The sequence below is a fragment of the Rhineura floridana genome, chromosome 1, assembly GCF_030035675.1.
Source record: "Rhineura floridana isolate rRhiFlo1 chromosome 1, rRhiFlo1.hap2, whole genome shotgun sequence".
NCBI classification, from domain to species: domain Eukaryota; kingdom Metazoa; phylum Chordata; class Lepidosauria; order Squamata; family Rhineuridae; genus Rhineura; species Rhineura floridana.
The window spans coordinates 71569136-71593352 of NC_084480.1; the positions used below are offsets into that span (position 1 = coordinate 71569136).

General features: G+C 38.7%; 1 protein-coding gene and 2 pseudogenes across 2 annotated transcripts in view; 2 read left to right on the forward strand and 1 right to left on the reverse strand.

Annotated features, from left to right (window-relative positions):
• Positions 1 to 24217, reverse strand: part of FBXL17 (F-box and leucine rich repeat protein 17) — a 284885-nt gene that overhangs the window by 192500 nt on the left and 68168 nt on the right. For both annotated transcript variants that reach the window (XM_061623634.1, XM_061623643.1), the window contains exon 6: positions 18433 to 18563. In XM_061623634.1, coding sequence (XP_061479618.1) covers positions 18433 to 18563 — 131 coding nt within the window. The remainder of the gene's footprint in view (positions 1 to 18432; positions 18564 to 24217) is intronic.
• On the forward strand, positions 4818 to 4931 carry LOC133375838 (5S ribosomal RNA; annotated as a pseudogene).
• LOC133375745 (5S ribosomal RNA) lies at positions 9307 to 9425 on the forward strand (annotated as a pseudogene).

Genomic DNA, 24217 nt, shown 5'->3' on the forward strand with positions numbered 1-24217 from the left:
GTTTCCTTAAGCCTCCTGGCTTTTTTTCCCGTAAGAAACTCCATACGTTTCATGTCTTTTATGTCTGATTATGTGCAATATTACAAAAAGTAAACCTTTTACAATAACATTGGTGCCAAACATTAATAGCTCTAAAAACCTGAAACAATGTACAGCTGTTCAAACCAACAGCCAAATTTGTTTTAGGTTTAATAAAGAAAAACAACAAGTAATACCCCCTGTACATCTTGTCTATGTACACATTTGGCAATGTGCCAGATAGGCCTCCTCATGGTGAGCAATTGCTATGGGATGTATGAGACAATAAAGAAAGTGGGAGGGGAAAAAAAAGGATACAAGGAAGAAATACATAAAAGGGATGTAAAGGATAGGGGAAAACAAAATGGATAAGACAAGCAGAGCTGCCAATATCTTGCTGAAGGCACAGGTACTGGGTTTGTCAATTTTCAAAGGTGTCCTTGCATGCTGCCTGGAGCTAACCCTTTATTAAAATCTTTTTAACAATCGTGCTCTGCCTCTTCCACTTGCTAATTTATGATTTTCATCCAATTAATTCACCAATGTTTAAAAAGATGAAACAGCATAAAGACAATGTAGAAAACGTAGGTAACACAATAAAGCTAACATTAAATAAATTCTATCACAATTCATCATTAGTATATACTGAATGAATAAAAACATTTAATATTCTCTCTCTCTGAGCACACTGTATCTGAATGTATCTGTATCTACTGTTTTTGATTCCTGTTAAAACACATTTTTGTTTAGGCAAGCCTACCCAGATATGGAAAATTGGCATGCATTTTAACAAGTTGTTTTATTTTACAATGTATATTTTATAATGTGATTTTATATATAGATATTTTTGTTAATATTTTAACTCTGTTATCAATAATTTTAATATATATTAGTTTATGTAAAGCACTTAGTATTTTTATTATTAAGCAGTATACCTGATTGAGGTTATTTTATTTACTATGTGCCTAGTCCACAACAAATATATAATAATAATAATAAAATTTTATTTGTGAGTCGCCTATCTGGCCGAATTAACGGCCACTCTAGGCGACGTACATGTACATGATAAAATACAATAAAAACCAATAAAAACCACCAACAATAATTAATATACCAATATTAAAAGCAACCCACCCCAGAGATCCCATAGGCCTGCCTGAACAGCCAGGTCTTCAAGGCCCGGCGGAAACCTATCAGGGAAGGGGCATGGCGAAGGTCAAAAGGAAGGGAATTCCAGAGGGTAAATTTAGTTTATTACTCACCTGTTCTATTTACCCCCCGTTCTAAACTTGCCATGAATTCTGAAAACAAGAGCATTCCAAGAACATAGCTGCCATATCACATCACATAATTTAACAGATGCAAAGTTAGCATGCACTATCTGGAAGATTCCCAAAGCTGGTATCACAGACATGATATAAATCAGTACCGAACTGATTCAGTACTCCTGTTAGATAGTACTTTGCACAGCTTCTTCCCAGACTATGTCAGCTTCCAACCAATACTAATCCTTCATTTTTATGGAGAAGCACATTTCACATGTGCACACACAGAAATTACAAAATAATTTACATTTCAGCTGAAAACTCATGTGCCAAGAGAGAGCCCAAGGCAAATTTAAAAGATGAGTTATGCACCCTTCAAAAATGTTGTTTATAATAGAAATACTGACAGACCCTAAACAATATAGTCAGTGCAGTAAATCATCACGACAGCCATCACTTTTTTCTTTCTTTTTTAAACCGAATGTCCAGGTTAGCTGTGCAATAAATTACAGGAAGCAGCTTCAAAAAGTAAAATAATTACAATAGAGCTTATAACTTGTTATCAAGGCCTTAGTAAAAAGCACTTTTTACTGTTTGATACTACTTTACATTGTAAGATCATAAATATATTATCTAAGATGAATGATGTATATAAAGTCTTTTCAGTTTTTATTTTGTACTGAAGACTTGGATTTATAATGCACTGTCATGCCATCTGCAATTCCTGTCCTTCCTTAATTTCTGCAGTGTCATATAGAAAACAACACACATCTTGATCTTATGCAGTTTTCTCAGAAATTAAGTGCTATTCAATTCAATATAATATACTCCTGAGGTAGCATAGATACAATTGGAAGTCACACTTAAGTCAAGTCTGCCATTTTTGATTACCACCATTCAACCAAGTAATTTCTCCTTTGATTTAACATCTACATACCTATCTTTCAAAAATATTTATGTCAGAATTCATTAAACAGTGAAGGTTGATGCTAAATCCTCTGCACTAAATAACTAATTCATGGGACATATTTATCATCTCAAAAATCTCACATGAATATTGTCAGAATTAATCACCTTTCTCATATTTACAGCTTCTTGTATCACACATTCTAGCAGTTGGAAAACAACTAATATAGCTATTTCTCACAATTTTCAAGTTTCTCACCATCACAGTGGTAGAAAAACAAGAAGGTATTCCTCTCCCCCACCATCATGTTTTAAGCTGAGTTTTTTTGGGTGATGTGTTTATTGTTCCCTGGTTTAGACAGCTGGGAGTTAAATCTTCAGAACTTCTCTAGGACTTGTTTGCTGAACACTTTGCAGAAATGTAACTCCTATCCAGTCCAACATGCATTTGACACGGTGCAGAAACCAAGATGGAGGTATGATTAGTGCCACTCGATTGTGCTTGCTTTTATAGTTTTCCACTGGTGGCTCTTATGGATAACAATGTTTTAGAGAAATGCACAGTATGATACGTGCAGATTGGACCTTGCATTGTGGGGGCTTGTAGAGACTACATGGTAGAGTCTGAAACTTTGGAGTTACAGGCCACAAACACACATTTAATGAGGGACAGTCTTCCTCCCTAAACAAAGGACTAGAAAATACATTCTCACCAACAGCTGACCTTGTTACTTAATCTCCAAGCTTCCTTTCTGAGAAAACTTCCTTAGTATTTTTGTGTGATACAGCCACAGGCATTATTAGAGGGAACACCCTCTTGGATTGATGCCAGTCTGGTTTTGGAAGAAAGACTCCTTTTAATCTCATCAAGGTGTCAACAGGAGTGAAGATTCCTTGTTTCCCAGCCCTGCCAGGTTGAAGATCTCCCTCTCCTTCCCCTGCACAATTTAGGGATACCTCGTGCCCTATATCCATAACTGTATTTTAAAAGTCATGTTGGTCTTTTGCACGTCAGAGACAGCCAGCAAGGAGGGGTGCCACTGCACATATGGCCTCCCATCAGCTGTGGCACTGTACTTACTGAGAGGGGGAGGTGGCAGAAGATTGGTAAAACGAGCACAGCAGCAGGAGCACCAAATAGGCTCTGCTGATGCGTCTGCAAAATACCAAATTTCCTACTGCCTCATGCCTCCCTTTCTCCCTGTCAGTACGCACAGTAACGTGACTGACAGGAGGGCAGGTGTGCAGCAATGCCCTCCCCACTGGCTGCCCCTGATTAAAGTTCTGCAACTATTTTGGCTATAACTGAAGGTTCCAGAAGAAACGGAAAAGCTCAGCCTCTTCAAAATCATTCACATACACTTACATATGTTGTTAGTTTCTATATTCTATGTGTCAGAGGACGATGATGGTGCTACCTCTTTGAAACATGTAAGTATCATTTCATAACGATTAATTTGAGATTGTTTAGTAAGAAGCTTAGGTGTCTCACTCTCTTTGCAATAATTCTAACAAACTATTTGTTCAAATACTTGACATAGGTGATCATTCCATAATAATGTTCACAAGAGCTTTGTACATTAACTATTAAAGCCAAATAAATTGAAATCATAATTTCAACAAGCAGTTTCAACTCATAAACTGCATGAATTGATTATTAGCATGAATGTTTATTTCTTTTTATTCTGCCACAGAATAGTGTCACTTCACCAACTAGCATGTGTCTAAGACCACATATTATGTTTTTATCTGTAACCTGAGTAGGTGGTAATCCAAAATGCTATTGTTCCCTCACACTTGCCAGACTTTCTATAAAATATATCAATCAAATTGTAAATTAGGGCACATGTCCTGAGTTAGAAGTTGTTTTAAATAAATGGTTACACCAATTAAAAGCAAGGCTTATGTTTGATTAGTATTTTTCATTGTCTTTTTCTGTTGGAAGAAGCTCATCTATATTGAAGTCAATGAGTCCATGCTAACTTTATATTCATAAATTATCTTATTTAGACCTTTTATAATATCTGGCATTATGGCATTAATTTGTTATTCATTGTTTTATGACTAGTTTTGCTCACAAACAATTAGTGAAATTTGACAAGAGCTTTCTCAACTAGCTCACAATTGTTACAAATTCCATGGACTTCCCAGTGGGAGATTATTGCTATAGTGATGCTTTTATGCACAGGAGTTCGGTTACCAGACAAAATTCCTATCAGGGAATGTAAGATTTTGTAGAGACTAGAGTATAAAATTACATGTTTTGCAATGATTCTTAGCAAGACATCAAATTCAATATTACTGTATGTACTGCTTCTGCACTGAGGAGGACTAACTTAAAGTTGGACTAAATAACCTCCTAAATTCTTATTATTCAATAATCCAAAGTAGTCAAACCCAGGCAAACATTCCAAGATAACGAAAGGAAATATACAATTTAAACTATGAATATTCATCCAATTCCAGGGCCAGGGTGAAGCCCATGGGAACATGCTGGTCAACTATAACAAAAATTCAAGGTAGTACCTGTTCAGTGACCATGGACAAGTAAGGAAATTTTAAGTTTTGCTCCAGCAATAGTATGAAACCAACAGTGAGCTTAAATAATCCTGCAGCATGGTGGGTGTCACCTATGGCCATACTACCCTGAACACGCCCGACCTCATCTGATCTCAGAAGCTAAGCAGGATCAGGCCTGGTTAGTACTTGGAGACTGCTTGGGAATACCAGGTGCTGTAGGCTTAGAGGAAGGAAATGGTAAACCACCTCTGAACACCTCTTTCCATGAAAACCCTATGAATACATCCAAAAGATTCATAGAGTTGCCATAAGTCGTAATTGAAGACATATAACAACAAATGGTGGGTGTCTCAATCTCTGGCTCCTCAAAAAAATGTTCAGGCTTAAAGGAGACATGTTTTGTTTCAAAGGTACAGGCTACCCCAACCTGGTGCTCTCCAAATGTTTTGGACTACAACTCCTATGAGCCCCAGCCAGCGTGGCCAATGGTCAGAGATGACTTACAAGTTGGGGAAGGCTGCTGGGAAGCTTCCTTCTGCCTCTGAATGCAACATGATATCATGGGCCCCAAGGAGAAACTGTGGCAGGAATGGGAGGAAGAAGAGTGGGGTACAGAATTCAAGAGGGGATTGTCAGTTCTGCTGGTGGAATCAGGAAGGCACAGGGAAAGAATTTTCAGAGACCAGCGAATATGCTAGCAGAATTGTTGAGGACAGCCTAGAAGTCCCCCCTCTCCTGCCAGAGTAGTTTGAAGATAAAGATGCCTTGGCATCCAGCCCAGATCTAGCTGTGGAAGAAAGCAAAATGACCAGTCAAACTTACAGACTCCTATCTCTCCAAGGTCTCGCAGAAAGGCCAGATGGCAGATTCTGCTCAAGAAGTTACTATCAGTTCCTTGAAAGATCTTGCGCTTGGTACCAAAGATAGAAAAACCAAGAACTACCCATAGAGTGCATTCTCCACCCCTCTCTCCAATATATAAGCTCAGCAATGTTTGTGATTCTCTGTTGCAACAAGGTCTTTGCTGCCTCTACTATACCATGTATCTTGAGATAACCCTAGTTTGTTCCTGTATCCAGATTTATGCCTAGAGTATGATGCTGCATTTCCTGTACTGACTTCTTGAACAAAGGTTTATGCAGAAAAATCCAATTTCCTGAGTATGCTTCTTGGTTGAGAACCAGGACACATGGTAGTGGAGGTGTGCCATGGTGAGCGCCAGATGGACAACAAGTTCTCTGAGTCAGAGGATGTAGACATTGCTATCTTCTAGGGCTCCTCCGCTGGAGGGATCTCTACAAGAGAGACTACTTCAGATGCTCTTTTTCGAGATAGCTGCTAAACATAGTCATTCCCATGGTCTGTTATATCCAACACTTCCTCTGATGCCCAGGGAGCTGAGTTCTGGGGTACAAACATATAGGACATATAGCATAGGTGTCTCTGTGTATTCATTATTGGGTTAAAACTTCCAGACATCTTCTCATCCAATGAGTAAGACTGGAAACTAAAGGATTTTTGAATTAGTTGTGTTTCTATCTTATTTATTTATTGTCTTTATATACCGCCCTATAGCCGAAGCTCTCTGGGTGGTTTACAATAACCTATAATCTATATCTTATATCCCACTTCTCTTCCATCATGAGATTCATGGCAATATTCATAGGATTCCCAAAATGTTTCCCATCTAGGTACTGATCAGATTCAGACCTGCTTAGCTTCAGTAGCAGTACCTTCAAACCATCCTCTGTGATGTTGTATTTTCTTGCATACTGGAACAATAGAATGCTATGCCCACTATCAATACATTAGGAAATGTTCACAATATATTTACAAAAATCCACAGAATGCACAAGAAGAATTTTACAGTTCCAGGGTATCAAATCTCTCAAAATTTCCCTCTAAGTCATATTTTTAGCAAATGCATCAAAAATTGGTAAATAAATAAAGACAATAATATTTGTAAACACTTGAGATTTCCATTCAAATAAAGGCTGCCCATCAAATTTACAAGCATTTTTCATTGTTTCCAGATGTGAAGCAGCAAATTGTTTTTGCATTTTAATTTACCAAAATAGTGCATATGCTCTATGCACATTTAGAAGAGTTTAAACACCTGCTGAGACATTCAGCATAGTTTAGGCTGCCCTAATAAGCCATTTAAAAATAAACTACATTAAGGATCCTTTTTATTGCTCAACATCTGTGAAACATGTTTGCTCATCCTGATGAAAAACTAGTTTTCTTTGCCCATTAAAAATAATTCAAAGCTATCTTGCATGAGCATGCTTTAGCTCTAGGTAAAAATAAATTAATTTTCACTACCCCACACTTCCCTTGAATTCACAATTGTTTTAAAACAAAACAGCTTTTAATAAAACAGGAAGTATCATCAATGGCTTTTTTATTAAATAGAGCTACTTAGTGTCACAGCGGAAAAATACAAGCATATGTGTGACACGTCAATGCCCAGTAGAGGTCAGCAGCTACTGAAAATGAGAGATTCAATACAAATTTCGGAACACAAAACAATGATGTGCTGCAAAAATGCACAGGACATTTTCCGAATGAATGTAATGTAGAAACAGTAAGATAATTATTAAACTACAGCATCAGAAAAATCAGATTCAGTTTGTATGAAAATGCAAAGATGACCTAAGGAAGCACTATGCTTTGTTCATATGGGACAGGTTCCAATAGACCCATACATATGCATAAATCACTTAAATGCATGCATGGAGACTATATCAACTTTCCTTTTTACCTGCAGTCTTCAGTGCAGATAGTTGCCACTCCAGAGGCTTCCTGTCTACAGGAGTGGCTTTTGTAATTCACAAGGGAAAAAGAGTCCTCAAAAGCCCCAATGCCTGTATAGAAACCTATGTGAGGCCTCTTAGATCTTAGTCATTCACTGTACATATTTATAGTCCCTGCAGATGGCTCCAGTTGCACCAAGTACAGCACTTCTTATCCATTCCATTGTTCAGGGCCCAGGTCACCCAACCCTTGACTCTATTTGAAACCCTATTAAAACAATATTCATTTATAGATATGGGCCTACTCTCTAAAACATACAAACATCTTTTGGCTGAGATGACAGGAATGCTGGACATCCTCAGACAAATTCAAGAACACATGCACACAGAAATTGACCCAGGAAAATGGGACAGAATGGCATAGTGGTTAGAGTGTTGAACTATGACCTGGGAGACCAGGGTTTGAATCCCCACATAGCCATGAAGCTCACTGGGTGACCTTGGGCCAGTCACTGCCTCTCAGCCTCAGAGGAAGGCAGTGGTAAACCCCCTCTGAATACCGCTTACCATGAAAACTATTCATAGGTTCACCATAAGAATTGACTTGAAGTCAGTTCATTTCATTTTTTTTTCATTGCTATGTATCGAATAAAAGTAAACCATTTGTCATGGAATGTGTCTTTCCTGATGGGTTTTTTTGGTAAATTCTTCCATCAGTGCTACTGTTCATATTTGTGCATACCACTCTTTTGCTAGGTTGCAATTGGTATTTTGTCAGCTGCGAGCTATGACAATGTGGAAAACTACAAAAAAAGGATATTAATAGGTCTTTAAAGAAGGCTGTTCTTTCAGCAAATATAGAGTGTAGTGCCATGAAGGGATTTGGGGTTAATTTTTGATCAGTGATGAGTCCCGTTTTGTGTAATACTGTTTTCCAGAATTCCCTGAAAATTGGGCAAGTTCACCAGATGTGAAAATATTTTCCAGTTTCTCTGCACTCTCTCCAGCAGGTAGGCTTTTTGCTCTGAGCTATTCTGCTTAGGATGTGAGGGGTCATGTACCATCCATGTACTAATTCAAGTGAGTTTTCCTTCAGTTTGGCTGAAGGAAAGATGTATATTCCCCCACCTTACCATGAAAACCCTATTCATAGAATCACCGTAAGTCGGAATCGACTTGAAGGCATCCCATTTCATTTTTTATGTTGTAATAAAAAGCAGTGGTCAACTATAGATCTACCACATCGGAATCCTGCTTGCTCCTTACCCAAAAGGTTCTCTGAGAACACTCAAAAGATGTCTTACATACAATTTACTAATGACATCCAGAAGGCTTATAGAACGGTAATTCCTAGGATCTGACTATTTGCCTTTCCTATAAACAGCAAGCACTTCAAAAGCATGTTTTCATTATATCAGGTTGGTAAAGTGAGGCTAAATCCTGAAAAGACAGAGGTGTTATGTGTCCTGAGTTCTCACTTGTGGGAGGTGGGGAGATGGCCTGTTCTGGATAGGGTGCACTCCCCTGGAAGGAGCAGGTCTGCAGCTTGGGGATGCAATATGAAGGAGGTAAGGGGGGCTAGCCCAAACCAAAACTAATTATCCTGAAAATCCCCAAAATACCACGCCCTCCACCTACTTATAAACCAATACCGTTGCAGATATCTAGGCACATGAGTAAAAGCTCTATGAACTGACAAACATACCGCAGAACCTACTTTTAAAGTATAAATATATAATATCAGATTTATTTAATGTAAGACAACACTAAAATAGAAATACAAGGACAAGCAGAAGACAAAGTAACAAGGGCTTCAATTATCTTACCCTATTCCTCTGTTTGCCTACAGCCATACTACCCTAAACATGCCCAATCTCGTCTGATCTCGGAAGCTAAGCAGGGTTAGGCCTGGTTAGCACTTGGATGGGAGACCACCTAGGAATACCGGGTGCCGTAGGCTTAGAGGAAGGCAATGGTAAACCACCTCTGAATACCTCTTACCATGAAAACCCTATGAATATATCCAAAAAAGATTCATAGGGTCGCCATATGTCGTAATTGACTTGAAGGCATATAATAATAACAACAACTCCTCTGCTTACAGTTAAACTCAGTTCAGTTCAGTTCATTATGCAACAACTAACCAGGCTTTTTACATGCGCATCAAAAGAGACACAGGAAAATCATTAAAACAATGACTACAGAAAATAAATAAATAATTCAGGAGTATAAATTCTTACTCACTTCCAACATAAAATTGGCTGATGCGTCTGTTGCAAGCCTCCCCAGTCAAGTGAGAGGGATTTTTTTAAAAAGCCAAAGCTAGAAATTCCCACCCTCCTTTTTGTGAGTAATAGGTCTCCCTCAGCTGCCCTTGAAGATGACTCAGAAACTTCAACTGGTTCAAAATGCAGCAGCCAGATTATTGGCAGAGGTTTCCTTTAGATCTCAAATAACCCCTGTTCTTAAACAGATGCATTGGTTGCCAGTTAGTTTCTGGGCCCAATTTAAGGTGCACATGCTAGTGTTTAAAGTCCTAAATGACTTGGGTCCCAAGTATCTGAAAGACTGCCTCCTTCCCTACAGACCCTATTCGGGGTTGAGATCAGAAAAGGGGGCAAGGGGGCCCATTTGGTAGTTCCACCATCCTCAAATGCTTGGGGGTGTGGCTAGGAGAGGGCATTCTCTGTGGCGGCCCCTAAGTTGTGGAACTTCCTCATCACCAAGCTGTGTTTGGCTATTTCACAGTACAGTTTTAGACAAATGCTATAGACACACCTCTTTACCCTGGCCTTTGATACCTGAGACATATTTTTTAGGACCACCCTATTTTGTGATTTTAGGTTGCTTTTCATTGTTTATAATGCTATGTTTTAAAATTGTTGGAACCCGCCCTGGGACCACTGGATGAAAGGCAGGTAATAAATGACGACGATGACAACAACAACAATCCATTTGTCCGATTGCCTCTGGTGAAAAGCAATTGTCTCTGTGTGATCAGAGAGGGTTTTCTTTTAGGCCTTCAATTTGCCATGTATGAGTAACATATGTTTGTGTAGGCTGCCAGGCTATTGAATATTTTTGTACGTTGGTAACCTTTGCAAATTTACATTAGATAGGTATCTGATATGCTACGCCTCTCAAACATATTTATGTTCAACTTATTTCATTGGTCTTTTATTGCTTGTCCTATACATCATTACTAAATTTATTAAGAGAACAGGGACATAATAGCAAGGAATGTAGAGACAACAGCTACTTAGCTACTTGATAAGTTTAAATACAACAATACATTTTGAGTTATGTATATTCCATTTGTGTAATAATTAAGCAATTTGTGATTAAGAACGGAAAATATAGTTACACTAGCTATGAATATAACTACAGATTTATACCATTACAATTAAAAGAATATTTTTGCTTGTTTAGCAGCAACTTCAAAACAGAAATGTTTGATCTAAGAGACAGGATTTCATATTTGGAGCCCTATTATGAAAAGAATCCAGCCATCCGGACCGAAAAGAAGCCTCTTTACAGCTTAATTTTTTTCTTTGTATATTTCATTCTCACATTTTCCTTATATGTTTTACTCTCCTAGTAAGATATTAAAAACAAAAAATAAAGTGAACTATGCAAATCCTTAGCTACAAAAAAGGCTATTAAAATTAAATACAGTCAAGTTACATCAAGAGGCTGTGTTATCTATCAACAACATTTTACAATTCTGTCTATCACACCATCCTCAATTTATTTTCATTATCCAGTTTTCCATCTGTTACAGTATGCTGCATACTGAATAAATATTCAGATTTGATTTTTTTTAAAAAACACCACCCACTAGACTTTTTTTTTTTTTTTACGATATAACACCAGGAGCTCAGTTAGGCATAGCTGCATTCCTGAAAAGTGGGTTTGGAGACTGTGATGTATGGCATGGCATAGGTGGCCATCATTTCCCACCCCAGCTATAACATCTGGAACTGATACAGACAAAGAAAAGTGACCAAAAATAAGTCTTGTAATACCTTAAAGGCCAACAAATGTATTATGGCATAAGCTTACATGATGCCCATAAAAACTTATAACACAACAGATTTGTTAATCTTTAAGGTGCTACAACACTCTTCATTGTTTTTGCTGCCGTGTACTAATATAGCTGGAAGAAGTGACCAAATAATTTACCCAGAATCTACCACTGTTATAATTATTTTTGCTATACTAAGATTTAGAAAACATATGAAAAACTTCAAAAGGGAGCTTTGTCTCTTCCACTGTGAAAGCAGACACAAGTATCCCCAGGCAACCAATATCATTATCCTGTCTGTGAACTAGAGGCAAAGAGAACTGTCTCAAACATAACTATGAGGTGCATAAACTTCCCTGAGAACATATCCCTTTCTACTTCTGAATTTTCAATTCCCTCATCTTTCTCCTGTCTCAACAGTTGCTTTCCTTCAGGAGCACACATGGAGCCTTTTGCTCATGAGTAGCAAAACTGTTGTTATAGGAAGTTTGGGTTACTTAAGCTTTATAACAAGTTTGCACAGCCATATTTACAATTCAGGATTACAAGATCCTTCTTAAGAGCAAGCAGCCATACTGCATTTTGCCCAAATAATAGTAAAATATATCTAGGGCCACATCTACATGGATATAGCCCAGACCCAGTAAGTTACATGAGAAAACTTCCCCCTAAGACAGGACCATGAGAGCAAACTTCCCCTGCTCTTATTTACTGATTTATTAGTTAATTTATATCCCGCCCTTCTCCCCAGCAGGACCCAGAGCAAACAAAAGCACTAAAAACACTTTTAAAAAATCATAAAAACAGACTTTAAAATACATTAAAACAAAACAACTTTACAAAGATTTTTTTAAAAGCTTTGGAGACACCTTTAAAAAAAGGTTTAAAAACATATTAAAAAGCAATTCTAACACAAAAGGTCTCAAATTAAAAGGCTTGTTGAAAGAGGAAGGTCTTCAATAAGTGCCGAAAAGATAACAGAGATGGCACCTGTCTAATATTTAAGGGTAGGGAGATCCACAGGGTAGGTGCCGCCACACTAAAGGTCCATTTCCTATGTTGTGCAGAACAGACCTCCTGAGGACTGAAAGATTTAAAATTAAAGTTCACAGTATAGCTTTAAAATGGCCTTCCCCAACCTTGTGCACTTCAGATGTTTTGGACTACAACTCCCATTAGGGTTACCAGGTCAGAAGCATCCCAAAGCCTGAGATTTCAGTGGCAAGCCCTAGTGATGTCATGGAGGCAGATCACAGTGATGTCACAGGGGTGGGCCCAAGTGATGTCATTAAGCATGATACCTTAAGCAACTACAGTAGCTTGGAGCATACCATTAAAACAAAAACATTTCTTTGGTTGGAAATTAAGATAGAAATCTTAGCTGAAAGACAGAGCCTGAGTAGGGAACATTTAATCTAGCCTACTTGATTCTGGCAAGAAGGATTTAAGTGCCCTCAGGCTAGCCCAGTCACCAGAAGGCCATTGTAGGAAGAAAGGAGCCTAGTGTTGTGGAGATGTTAGATGGGAGCACTCACAAGTAAATATGGATGCCCCTGAAGGCTGCAATTCTAAACACATTTACTAAACCCCATAGAACTCAATAGGACTTACTTCTGAGTAAAGCTTGACTAGGGATCCTCTGCAAACATATCCATATCCAAGCAGGGTTGGCAGTCCCCAGCCTGCAGTGCCCTGCCCGTACCTTTCAACATGGCTGCTCCAAACTACTATAGAGATTTGACCCTTCACTTCCAAAAGAGGTCTGAGAAATGAATAAGAGTAAGAAGATTCTCTACCCTTTTCTGTCTACCTTGTGGGCTGCTATAAACTCACTTCAACAGCCAGTCCAATTCCAGTAAGTAATAATTGACAGAGAGAAATACACATCCTTTGATCTACCTTCACAGACAGCAGCTTGGGAACAACAACAATTGCAGCCACACTTTCCAGTATGTGAATTCTCTTTTGCCACTATTGGGCAAGAAACAAACCAGCATGCAACCAACAAGGTGCATCATCAGTGGGTTCAAGGGGGTTGAGCTGAGGGCATGGAACCATTGCTGTTCTTCTATGGATGTAAGGGAGTGAGGTTGAAGGTAAATAAAACGCAAACAGAAAAATAAAAGTAAAAATAAAAGACAGTGATATTTCCTAAATGCAATACTATACAAAGAGCAACAAAATTCCTATGAGTAAGGCAGAAAACTCAGCATCCCACAACAAGTCAGGATTCCTAATAAAAAACCAAAACTAAAAAAAATCTTGGCACCAGTCAGCCAAGTCACAGAAATCCCCATGCAGCACAACCTGACTCAAGGGCTGAAGTTAGTGTAGAATGCTGTGGCACGATTGCTGGCAAGAGTGAGACTCTACCAGCACATAATACCTGTGCTCTGAAATCTGCACTGGTTGCCGATTTGCTACCAGGCCAAGTTCAAGCTGTGCTTTCCATGCTACGGGTGCCACATAGTACTTGTTCTGCTCTTGTAAGAAATCAGTCCTTTAGTGTGGCAGCAGCTACGCTTTGGAACTCCCTGCCTATTGACATTAGGCAGACACCTTCATTGTACAGCTTTCAGCACCTGCTAAAAATGTTCTTGTTTAGGCAAGGTTATCCAGGCATGTAGAAGCTATTGTGTTCTTTATCTGTTTTTAACTCATTGTTGGTTTTATTATTTTGAATCTTTTTAAATAACTGTTTTAACTGTTTTTGCCAATAATTTCATTGTTTTAATTCCTTCTGTAAACCCCTTTGAGGTTTTTTACAATAAATTGGTATATAAATGTTGTAAATAAAATACATAAATATATTTTGGAGTCCCTGTGGCCCTTGGTTCTCTTTCCACTTTTAGGAACAAAGGAATCTACCTTATACCGACTAAGGCCATTTCGTGCCATCTAGCTCAGTACTGATGACAAGGGCTAGCATTGGCTCTCCAGGATTCCAGGCAATAGTCTTTTCCAGAAATTGAATTTTGGACCATTGCATGCAAAGCATATGCCCTACCATTGAGCTACAATGCTTCCCTTGTTTAAAAAGGTATCTTTTAAAATTGTTCTTTTCAATTCACTACTGAATGCATATTATACCTAGGGCAGATCCACACCATTCATTTAAAGTACATTCAACACACATTTGAAGCACATGATCACACCACAGAATCATGGGAACTGTTGTTTATTGGTAGTGGGAATTATTATTGTGAGGGGGAAACTACACTTTCCAGGATTCTTTAGGGGAAGTCATGTGCTTTAAATGAAGAAATATTTATATAAGCATGACTGTCAAAGATGTTTATTATTTACACAACCTGTAAAGGTATTTGTAGTGCAATCCTATATTTGTGTACTCAGAAGCAAGTCCCAATGTATTCAATGGGCCTACTCAAACAGGGAAGTGTGCACAGAACTACAGTCTCAAGTGATAAGAAACACTCACCCAACCCCAAATTCAGAATCATGCCACCTTAAGCTGTTCTGCAACTGTTTATACTTTTTATGGTTATTGGATTTTAAAGGGATTCATTTCTTGTTGTGAGCTGCCTTGGTTTCCAATCCGCAATCCTACCACTCTGGGTTGTTGGGAAGACTCCGTATACACACACGCACTGAGATGTAAAAATACATAGACCCCATGTAATAGTTTATTGTTCAAATTAGTTGGTCATTGCAGAACATTTTTTTAAAAAAATAACATCAGTATTAGTTTCCTACATAATAAAAGCAGTGATATCTATGTAAAGCCTGCTTAATTGCTTTAAAAATACAATTAGAGGGGAGAGAAAGGTTTACAACACAAACACAGTTCTTTACTATATTTACTCAAAAGTTCCATTAATTTACAGCACAATCCTAACCATGTCTACTCAAAAGTAAGTCTTATTGAATTCAATAGGGTTTACTCGAGATATGTGGGATTAATATTGCAGCTCTACTCCCAGAAAAGCAAGTATTGGAGTAAAGCTTCATGTTGGGAGGGTTTTCAAAACACTGCCATCTTCAACAGCCCAGAAAAATTTAAAGTTGTTTGACTCGTGAATACAAAAGAAAAAAAGACTTTTGGTACTGTGAAAGCTATGTATTTACTCAGTTTATGAGATTTTCAGATAAACAGGAAAAAACAATCGTTTTCTACCTTTACAGTAGAGTCTAAGGATTGCCTGGAGGCCAAGAAATCTCTTGTCAATCACAACCCTGACTTCACTTATTGGCTACAAAGCTGAAAGGGTGGGGTAAGAGCAGCCAGCTAAGAGATCATGTCATGGAAGTTGCAGGGTGTGTGACATTTTGTTGTATATCTCGAGAACCAGAACACCTAGAAACTTTTTTAAAAAAAATGAAAGCTGAGAGTCCAGAGATGAAGCTGACTCACCTGGAGATCCAGAAAGGATTCCCAAAAGCCAGAGTATCCAGCCGAAAACTAGACATCTGGTAACTCTAACTCCCATCATCCCATGGCTATTGGTGCACTCTATATGCAAGAGATACCTTGTTGAATACAGATCTTTAAATATATCATGGCCTGTGAGACTGCTGTGAATATATATTTATATTTTGTACTTGGCAATCAAGAAACTTACCTCCACAGTAGGGAGACTTATGAAACTAAGCATTTTCTAGAGCTATGTTTAAATTCTTCTATTTGTACTATCCTATATGGCATAAACAAACCTGGCATCAGGGCAGCTGGGAGTTCACTGATTGGCACCTAAACATTTGCACTGGCGTATTCGTTTTGTGATGTTATTTGCTGGCATGCATCTTTGACTCAGCTAATTAGTACAGTTGGAACAAACAGGCCTAAATTATTTTAATTCCAATTATTCAACTGATCTCTGAATCCTAGGCTTTGATAGCAGCCCTTATCTGGGCTTCCATTTAAACAAAACAAAACAAAAACAAAACATGTCAAGACTTCAGCCAAGCCTACATTAGATCTTCTTTAAAACAGAGAGCATTCTACCATTTCCTTTTAGTAACTTTTATCTAATAAAAACACCTTCCCCAAAGCAGCAGCACAGAATCAAGTAGGAAAAAGAATGTGGTATTTAATCCATCTAGCCAGCTACCTACCCCTAAGAACTGCCCAATCTCTTTTCAAAAATATGCAAGAAGATTTTCCCATCTCCCATGGCTACGCCATATTTTTTATTTAGAAGATTTTTCCTAACATAAAATCTAATATCACATTGCTTCTTGTGTACTTTTAGAGGATCAAATAATCACCTTGTTTATGACATAATATTTCTGAAAGTAACAATATATTCTCAGGCTAAACACAACTCCTTCAAGCCTTTCTTCTCAAACACAGTTCTCCAACCACCTACATACACAATCTTACTGCACAATCCTATATATGTTTACTTGGAAGTAAATCCCACTGTATTCAGTGGAACTTACTCTCTAGTAAGTGATTTTAGGATTGCATCCTCAGAGTAGGTTTGTTATCTATTCATGTTTGTCACACAATATGAGACTGGGCTAAAATTGTCCAATCGTCCTTCTTCCGACAAACCATGTGTTATAAACGAAGAACAAATCTTGGTTACACAGTTTGTGGTTTGTATGGCGCAAGAAAACCATGGGGCCAGGTTACATCACCTAGATCACAACTGTGCAGTAGCAGCAGGACAGGAGGAGGAACAAAGTGGTCATGATCTCTCTCCAGGAGCCCACAAGCTTTTGCATTACTGCTAAACCATGGCTTTTCTTAGTGATGTGTAGACTGGATCAAAATACATAACTTTTTGGCAAGAAAGTTCAAATCAGGAAGTGTGCATTCAAAAATCAGATGTGCAGCATGGATTTATCTACAAAAATCCAAGATTTTTCCTCAACTTTTGTATGGTGCCCCCCTATGGGCCCCAAGTTTTAATCCTAAAATCGAATCAATCCTCTCAACTTTTTAAGACTAATTTTTGGAGTCCCACGTTGCGTTCCGGCCGCAGCTTTCAGGCTGGAGGCTGGTTTACCTTCCCTTGAATTCCATGCTTGGGTATTAACTTTTAGATATTGGGTCAAACTAGCCTATATGAACCTTCCCCCCGGCCACTTACATTATCTTTGGCATGATCCCTTCTCAAGTTCGTGGTCCAAAGCCCTCCTTGCTAAACTGGCTTTATTAGGCTTCTCAGTGGATTATTTATCCTCATTGGATCCTGAGACAGCCAGATGGACCATAGAGACTCGATTAAAGGACACTTACCTTCAAAGCTCCTTGACAAATGCGACTAAAAGTTGTTCTCCCTTATACTCCAATTTAAGTTTCCCCTTCCCCAATTCAGCCCCCTGTCTGGAATACCTGACTACACCTAAATTCCGCCACGCCTTCTCCAGGGCACAGTTTAACTGTATTTTTTCTTCGCTTATTGTGGGTTGATACCAGGGTACCCCCTTTGATCTCCGTTTTTGTCCCTGTAATACCATAGACATTGAGTCCTTGTCTCATGTCCTTTTTGTTTGCCCTTATTATCGCATGGCACGTTCCAGATACTTAAATCCTATTTTAATAAACCTTCCTGGCAGGTCCAGGATAGTTTTATTGCAATATCTTCTGGACAGCAAGGACAAATCAATAACCTTATCTGTCACAAAGTTTATTTTTACTGCCCAACAGATTCAAAGGAAGATCCTCCCTCCCTCCTAGTCAACCAGGCTATTCTAAATATATATATATTCTTGGTTTTCTATTATGAGTAAAGTCAACTGTATATTGTATTTCGGGTCTTTGACCGCAAATAAACTTGATTGATTTATTGATTTATCTACTTGCAGCAAAACAGGATACCTAATGTAAAAATGCACTCAACACAGACAGCCACATTAACCTAAAAACCCCTTCGCTGAATTTTAAGATTCATTTTTTCCAAACTTAATAAAATTATCAATTATTAATGAATATTTGACACAATGGTTTGACTATGCTTTTCTATAATGAAGTTACCTGTCATTTATAATCCAGTTCAGACACAGATTGAGGGAGATAAGGTTTTTGCATCTCTTTACTATTTCCATCACTGTTTCATTATCCAGTTCTGTGATATGACGTAGGTCCAAGCTGGAAAGGTTTCTTAGCTATTGAGATAAATACAATGGTAAGTTTTGTAATTCATATTTTAATACTATTTATAGAATTATTTGTAATTCTGATCTTCTTAAGCCTTTCTTAATCCATTAATGTTACATTTTTCTGCCTATTCAAAAGAGAACATACAAAAACAAATAATTTGCATTTCAAAAATTTTCATTTCAACTAAAGATACTGCTTGCTTTATATTAATATTATAAAAGGATCACCAACCCTCTTTTTTACAAATGAATGCACTGGAATTAATGTGAAAGACATTTAAAAATATGTTTAGGTAACTGAAATTAAGTCACAAATGAAAATATCTTGATAAAATTAAAGTATTTTTTCAGTCACAAAATTTAGAGCGGGTTTTTGTAATAGGCATGATACCATTGGAATCACCCAGTGTATCTATCAGCAGAACAGCAGGGGGGCACAATTTTCAGCTATTTCCCTTCTCCCCTGAAGCTCCCTCCTGCATTCTGTTTATTTGCTGCAGAGGGTTTGGTAACCCTCCAGAAAAGTTTTGGGGGCATACGACGATGCATGGAGAAAAGGAATTGCCAAAAAGTGCTTCTGCCTCTGTCCCACAGACAGGACATGGACACTGTTATATACTATCTACAGTAGTTACAGAAAAGGCCTTATCAGTTATCAAAACAAATGTGAAACAAATCATCAGTCATACTATAAAATATCCTTGAAAACTGACAGTTCTTGTGAACAAATTGGTACTCAAAAGTACTACCAGAAAAAGAAAAAGAAAACCTGAAGAGAATGTTTTGGTAGTTTCATCATAGAGACATAAAGTAATGTGCTAAAAGTTAATACATCCAATACGAAAATCTCCATCAAAATCCTTACTTGGATTTTACAATTAGACTATGTAAGTGGTTTTCTACCAATATAATTTCATAGGGCTGTAAAATAATGTGTAATTCAATAATTAAAGACACACGTTAGTCTCTGCATTAATTCCTGTTTTTCCATATCTGGATGACACTCATTCTACATGGATTAATATAAACAATATGTGCAATCAATATCTGAGGGACCAAGTACATGTGAGCAGATCCAGAGAACTATTTTATACCTAATGTACATGAAGCATTTTATACACTGCATTTTTCTACATAAAAGCCAAAGAATGGCATGACTGGAAAAATAGTACTTATTCTGACACAGGAATCTAATTTGTAAGTGCTGGCATCAAGTTTAGGCACCTAAGTTACACGGAATTTTTCCAATGCAGTAAAGGGACTTCTTATTGTTGGTTCTTAAACACACAATAGTTACCCTTCTGCTTTGCACTAATAAAAAGAATTTGGCAATTACCCCATTCAATTTATAATTTATTTCTATTTATTTCTATTATGTTCACAGCATTACTATTAAAGTAACTTACCACAGAGTACGTAACTTATTTGGAAATAGCTCCACAGAACACAAAGCATGAAATCAGAGGAAATAATTCCTTTATTTCAGAAAACAAGCTGATTTGTTACATATTTTATTTAACCATTTTAAATGCAGTTATGACAACACCTGGTGGGTATGCAAGCTTTAGATGGCGAGGGTTCAGGGAAGAATAAGTTGGGAGATAAAAACAAAGGCTTCACGCTCCAGCTAGATGCAGGATACAGAAAACTGTGCTAACTTTGTCACCAAACACTGAGGCTGACAACCAGGAAAAAATTAAAAATACTTTTTGCATTTCTTCAGAGATCCAGTACTGACTTATGGTACCCCTGCTCTAGGGATGTTCCCCTTCCAAATCACAGCCTGGAGGGGGCACTGAAACAGAAAAGACCAGTGCTTCTCATGACTTTCGCTGGTTCAGAACAAATGGATAGCATAAAATGCTGAATCTGGACTGTTAGGATCCTGCTTTCTTAGCTACTCCCCATATGACTGTGTGAGTTTTTTTCACAATAATGCTTACACAAATGAAAGCTGGGAAAGCAGTCCAACGAAAACATACATTTTTCAATCCCTACCAAAAATATTGTGCAACTTCAGCAAATCTTCCTAAATTAACTTGATCTAATTTTTTAAAACATTTCTTTCTTAGAGTTATTTGTGGTCTATTCTAGTAACATTTACTACATTTAAGTAATACTGGCATTGTAATTAAAATGCACTCTCTTAATACAAGATAATAGCAATCCATTCAATTATTTAACTTTAAAATGATTAAGAAAAGATTTGCTACTGAGATAATATCATTCGTCCATTTGACACAAATAAAAATACATCCTGCAAATAGAGAACTTTGAGTATAGGTCAATCTGTTTAGAATAAGCCTGCTATTTTAACAGCCTTCTACTAAACAAGGAGCCTGCAGAATTGGGGAACTCAGCATGCCTCAAATGGACTTACCCAACTTTGGAGACCCAGTAAAGTAACCACTGGAACCTCAAGAACAGAGATGCAATAAGCCTGAACTGAAGCTTGCACCCAATGGTGCAATGATTTCCTGTCAAGAGGAGCCATTCCCTTTTAGAACCCTGCTCTGGAAGAAGAACCCTTAAGTATGGTCAGGATCAGAGTCCCTGGAGGATATCCGGAGGAGTGGGGCAACTGGACTAACCACACAGGTCCACAATTGCTGCCTAAAAGCTGCTAATGAAACTGCTCCACGGACCAAATCCTAGTTGCTGGTTCATGCATGCATCCGTCGGGACTTAGACTCTGATGTTATGACAGATGAATCCATTGAAGTGTCCAGAGCGTGGTCTTGTCCTTTATTATTGGATGAATTTCAGTTGGTGCAGCTCGAGGAAGTGGACAAGGTGCTTAGAATGGTGCGGGCGACCACGTCTGCTCTGGACCCTTGCCCATCTTGGCTAGTGAAGACTAGCAGGGCTGTAACCGCCGGCTGGGCCAGGGAGGTAATAAATGCCTCCTTGAGAGAGGGAGTAGTCCCTGGTAGTCTTAAGGAGCCAATAATAAGACCTCTTTTAAAGAAACCTTCTCTGGACCCAGATGTTTTGAACAACTACAGACCGGTGGCGAATGTCCCTTTTTGGGGCAAGGTTCTGGAGCGGGTGGTTGCCGGCCAGCTCCAGGCGCTCTTGGATGAAACCGATTATCTGGATCCGTTTCAATCCGGTTTTAGGTCCGGTTTTGGCACTGAAACAGCCTTGGTCGCCCTGTATGATGACCTTTGTCGGGAGAGGGACAGGGGGAGTGTGACTCTGTTGATTCTCCTTGATCTCTCAGCGGCGTTTGATACCATCGACCATGGTATCCTTCTGGGGAGGCTCGCGGAGTTGGGAGTTGGGGGCACTGCTTGGCAGTGGCTCTGCTCCTACTCAGCGGATCGTCGCCAGAAGGTAGTGCTTGGGGAACATTGCTCGAAACCCTGGACTCTCCATTGTGGAGTCCCTCAGGGGTCAGTTTTGTCCCCCATGCTTTTCAACATCTACATGCAGCCTCTGGGTGCGGTCATCAGGAGTTTTGGAGTGCGTTGCCATCAGTACGCTGATGACACGCAGCTCTACTTCTCCTTTTCACCTTCCACAGGTGAGACTGTTGATGTGCTGAACCGTTGCCTGACCGCGATAATGGACTGGATGAGAGCTAATAAACTGAAACTCAATCCAGACAAGACTGAGACACTGTTGGTGAGCTCTTTCCCTGCTCAGATGGTGGATGCTTATCCTGTTCTAGATGGGGTTACACTCCCCTTGAAGGAACAGGTTCGTAGTTTGGGGGTCCTTTTTGACCCTTCCTTGTCGCTCGAGGCTCAAGTGGCCTCGGTGGCACGGAATGCGTTTTACCACCTGCGCTTAGTAGCCCAACTACGCCCCATTCTGGACAGTGATGATCTCGCCTCGGTTGTTCACGCTCTGGTAACTTCTAGACTGGATTACTGTAACGCGCTCTACGTAGGGCTGCCCTTGAAGACTGTTCGGAAACTTCAGCTAGTGCAAAATGCGGCAGCCAGGCTGTTGACGAGGACCAATCGGTCTGCGCATATAACACCTGTCCTGGCTCGCTTGCACTGGCTACCTATTTGTTTCCGAGCTAGATTCAAGGTGCTGGTGTTGACCTATAAAGCCTTACACGGTGTGGGACCACAATACCTTGTGGAACGCCTCTCCCGCTATGAACCTACCCATTCACTTCGTTCAGTATCTAAGGCCCTCCTCCGGGTACCAACTCACCAGGATGCCCGGAGGACTGTTACTAGATCTAGGGCCTTTTCTGTGGTGGCCCCCGAATTATGGAACAGCTTACCGGAGGAAATATACCTGGCGTATATACGGTTCTTTCTTTTAGGCGCCAGGTTAAGACCTGGCTATACTCCCAGGCATTTTAATGTTTAATGCTTTATGTTTAATGTTTTTAGTTTAATGTGTTTCTTTGTTACTGATTTTATTCTATATTGTATTTTAATCTCGTTTTGTACACCGCCCAGAGAGCTATTACCTATGGGCGGTCTAGAAATGAAAATAAATAAATAAAATAAATAAATAAATAAATAAATAAAATTTCCTGCGAGCTTGGAAGCATTTGGTAACATGTGCCTCTGAGCATATGGTGAGTGGAGGCAATACCTGCCATCTCCAAAGATGGAGAATTACATTTTCATATGTTTGTTGGTGTTCTTACTTGGCTTCATTCCTGTGTTACTATTTCTACAGAGAATCTAATATAGAAAATGTTATTTCTCTCATTATTCATTCTAGAATCATGTGTCAAACTTATGTTTATTAATTTCAAATCCTTTTTATTGGTCAGTGTCATATGATGGTGAAGCCAGCCTTTTGTGTTTCAAATTGGAGGTTACGTTCTATTTCTATTTTGGGTGCATTAATAGTTGAATCGGAAACTGCAGTTTGATGTAAAATCAGACTGATTACAATATGTGGCTAGCTGTTGGAAAAAACAAACTTAGCCTGCCCAAGATGCATATTTTCAATCTGATCTGCTTAAACCACTTGACTTAAGGAAAGGTGGGCATCTTTAATTGAACATAGAGCACACCTAGAATTTTGCTAGAACAAAATTTACCTCCCACTGTTTTACCTTGTGCAAACTGAGGCACTCCTGATGTCCATTAGAGACTATTCTGCAGAATAGTCAGTGCCATTATTCCACAATGATTTTTGGAGTTTTTTTAGTGTAAATTTTGCAAAGTGTTGCTGTACTTCACATATTCACAGAAACAGAAGCAAAAGAAAATGATTTCCTATAGAAAACTACACTAAAATTGCAAAGTAAATCAGACATATTTAAAGTGACTATCTGAACTATGTCAACTGTCTTAATGTTGCTTCATCCCTGCTAAAACAAGATCAGCACAGCATATGTCTTGTTTCTATTATTTGGGCTGATTGCAGGTGTTGCCACTACTCACCATATGCTCAGAGGCACACTTTATCCAATTCTTCCAAGCTGCACAGGAAGTGGATTGGACTGTGAAAGACCAACCCAAATTGTGTTTGCATTTTGACAAATTTGTACAGCAGTCCAATATCTCAGAGAGGAGGTCAGGTCTCCTGCTCCCCTGGTGCATACACTATAGCTGCCCAATTTCCCTGCTTTTTAAAGTTTGATAGAAATATCTGTGGGCTATAGGTACATTCTTAAACTGCAAAGTGTTTTGCCTTGATCATTTGCATGCTTATTGAGTTCAGTGGGATTTACTCCC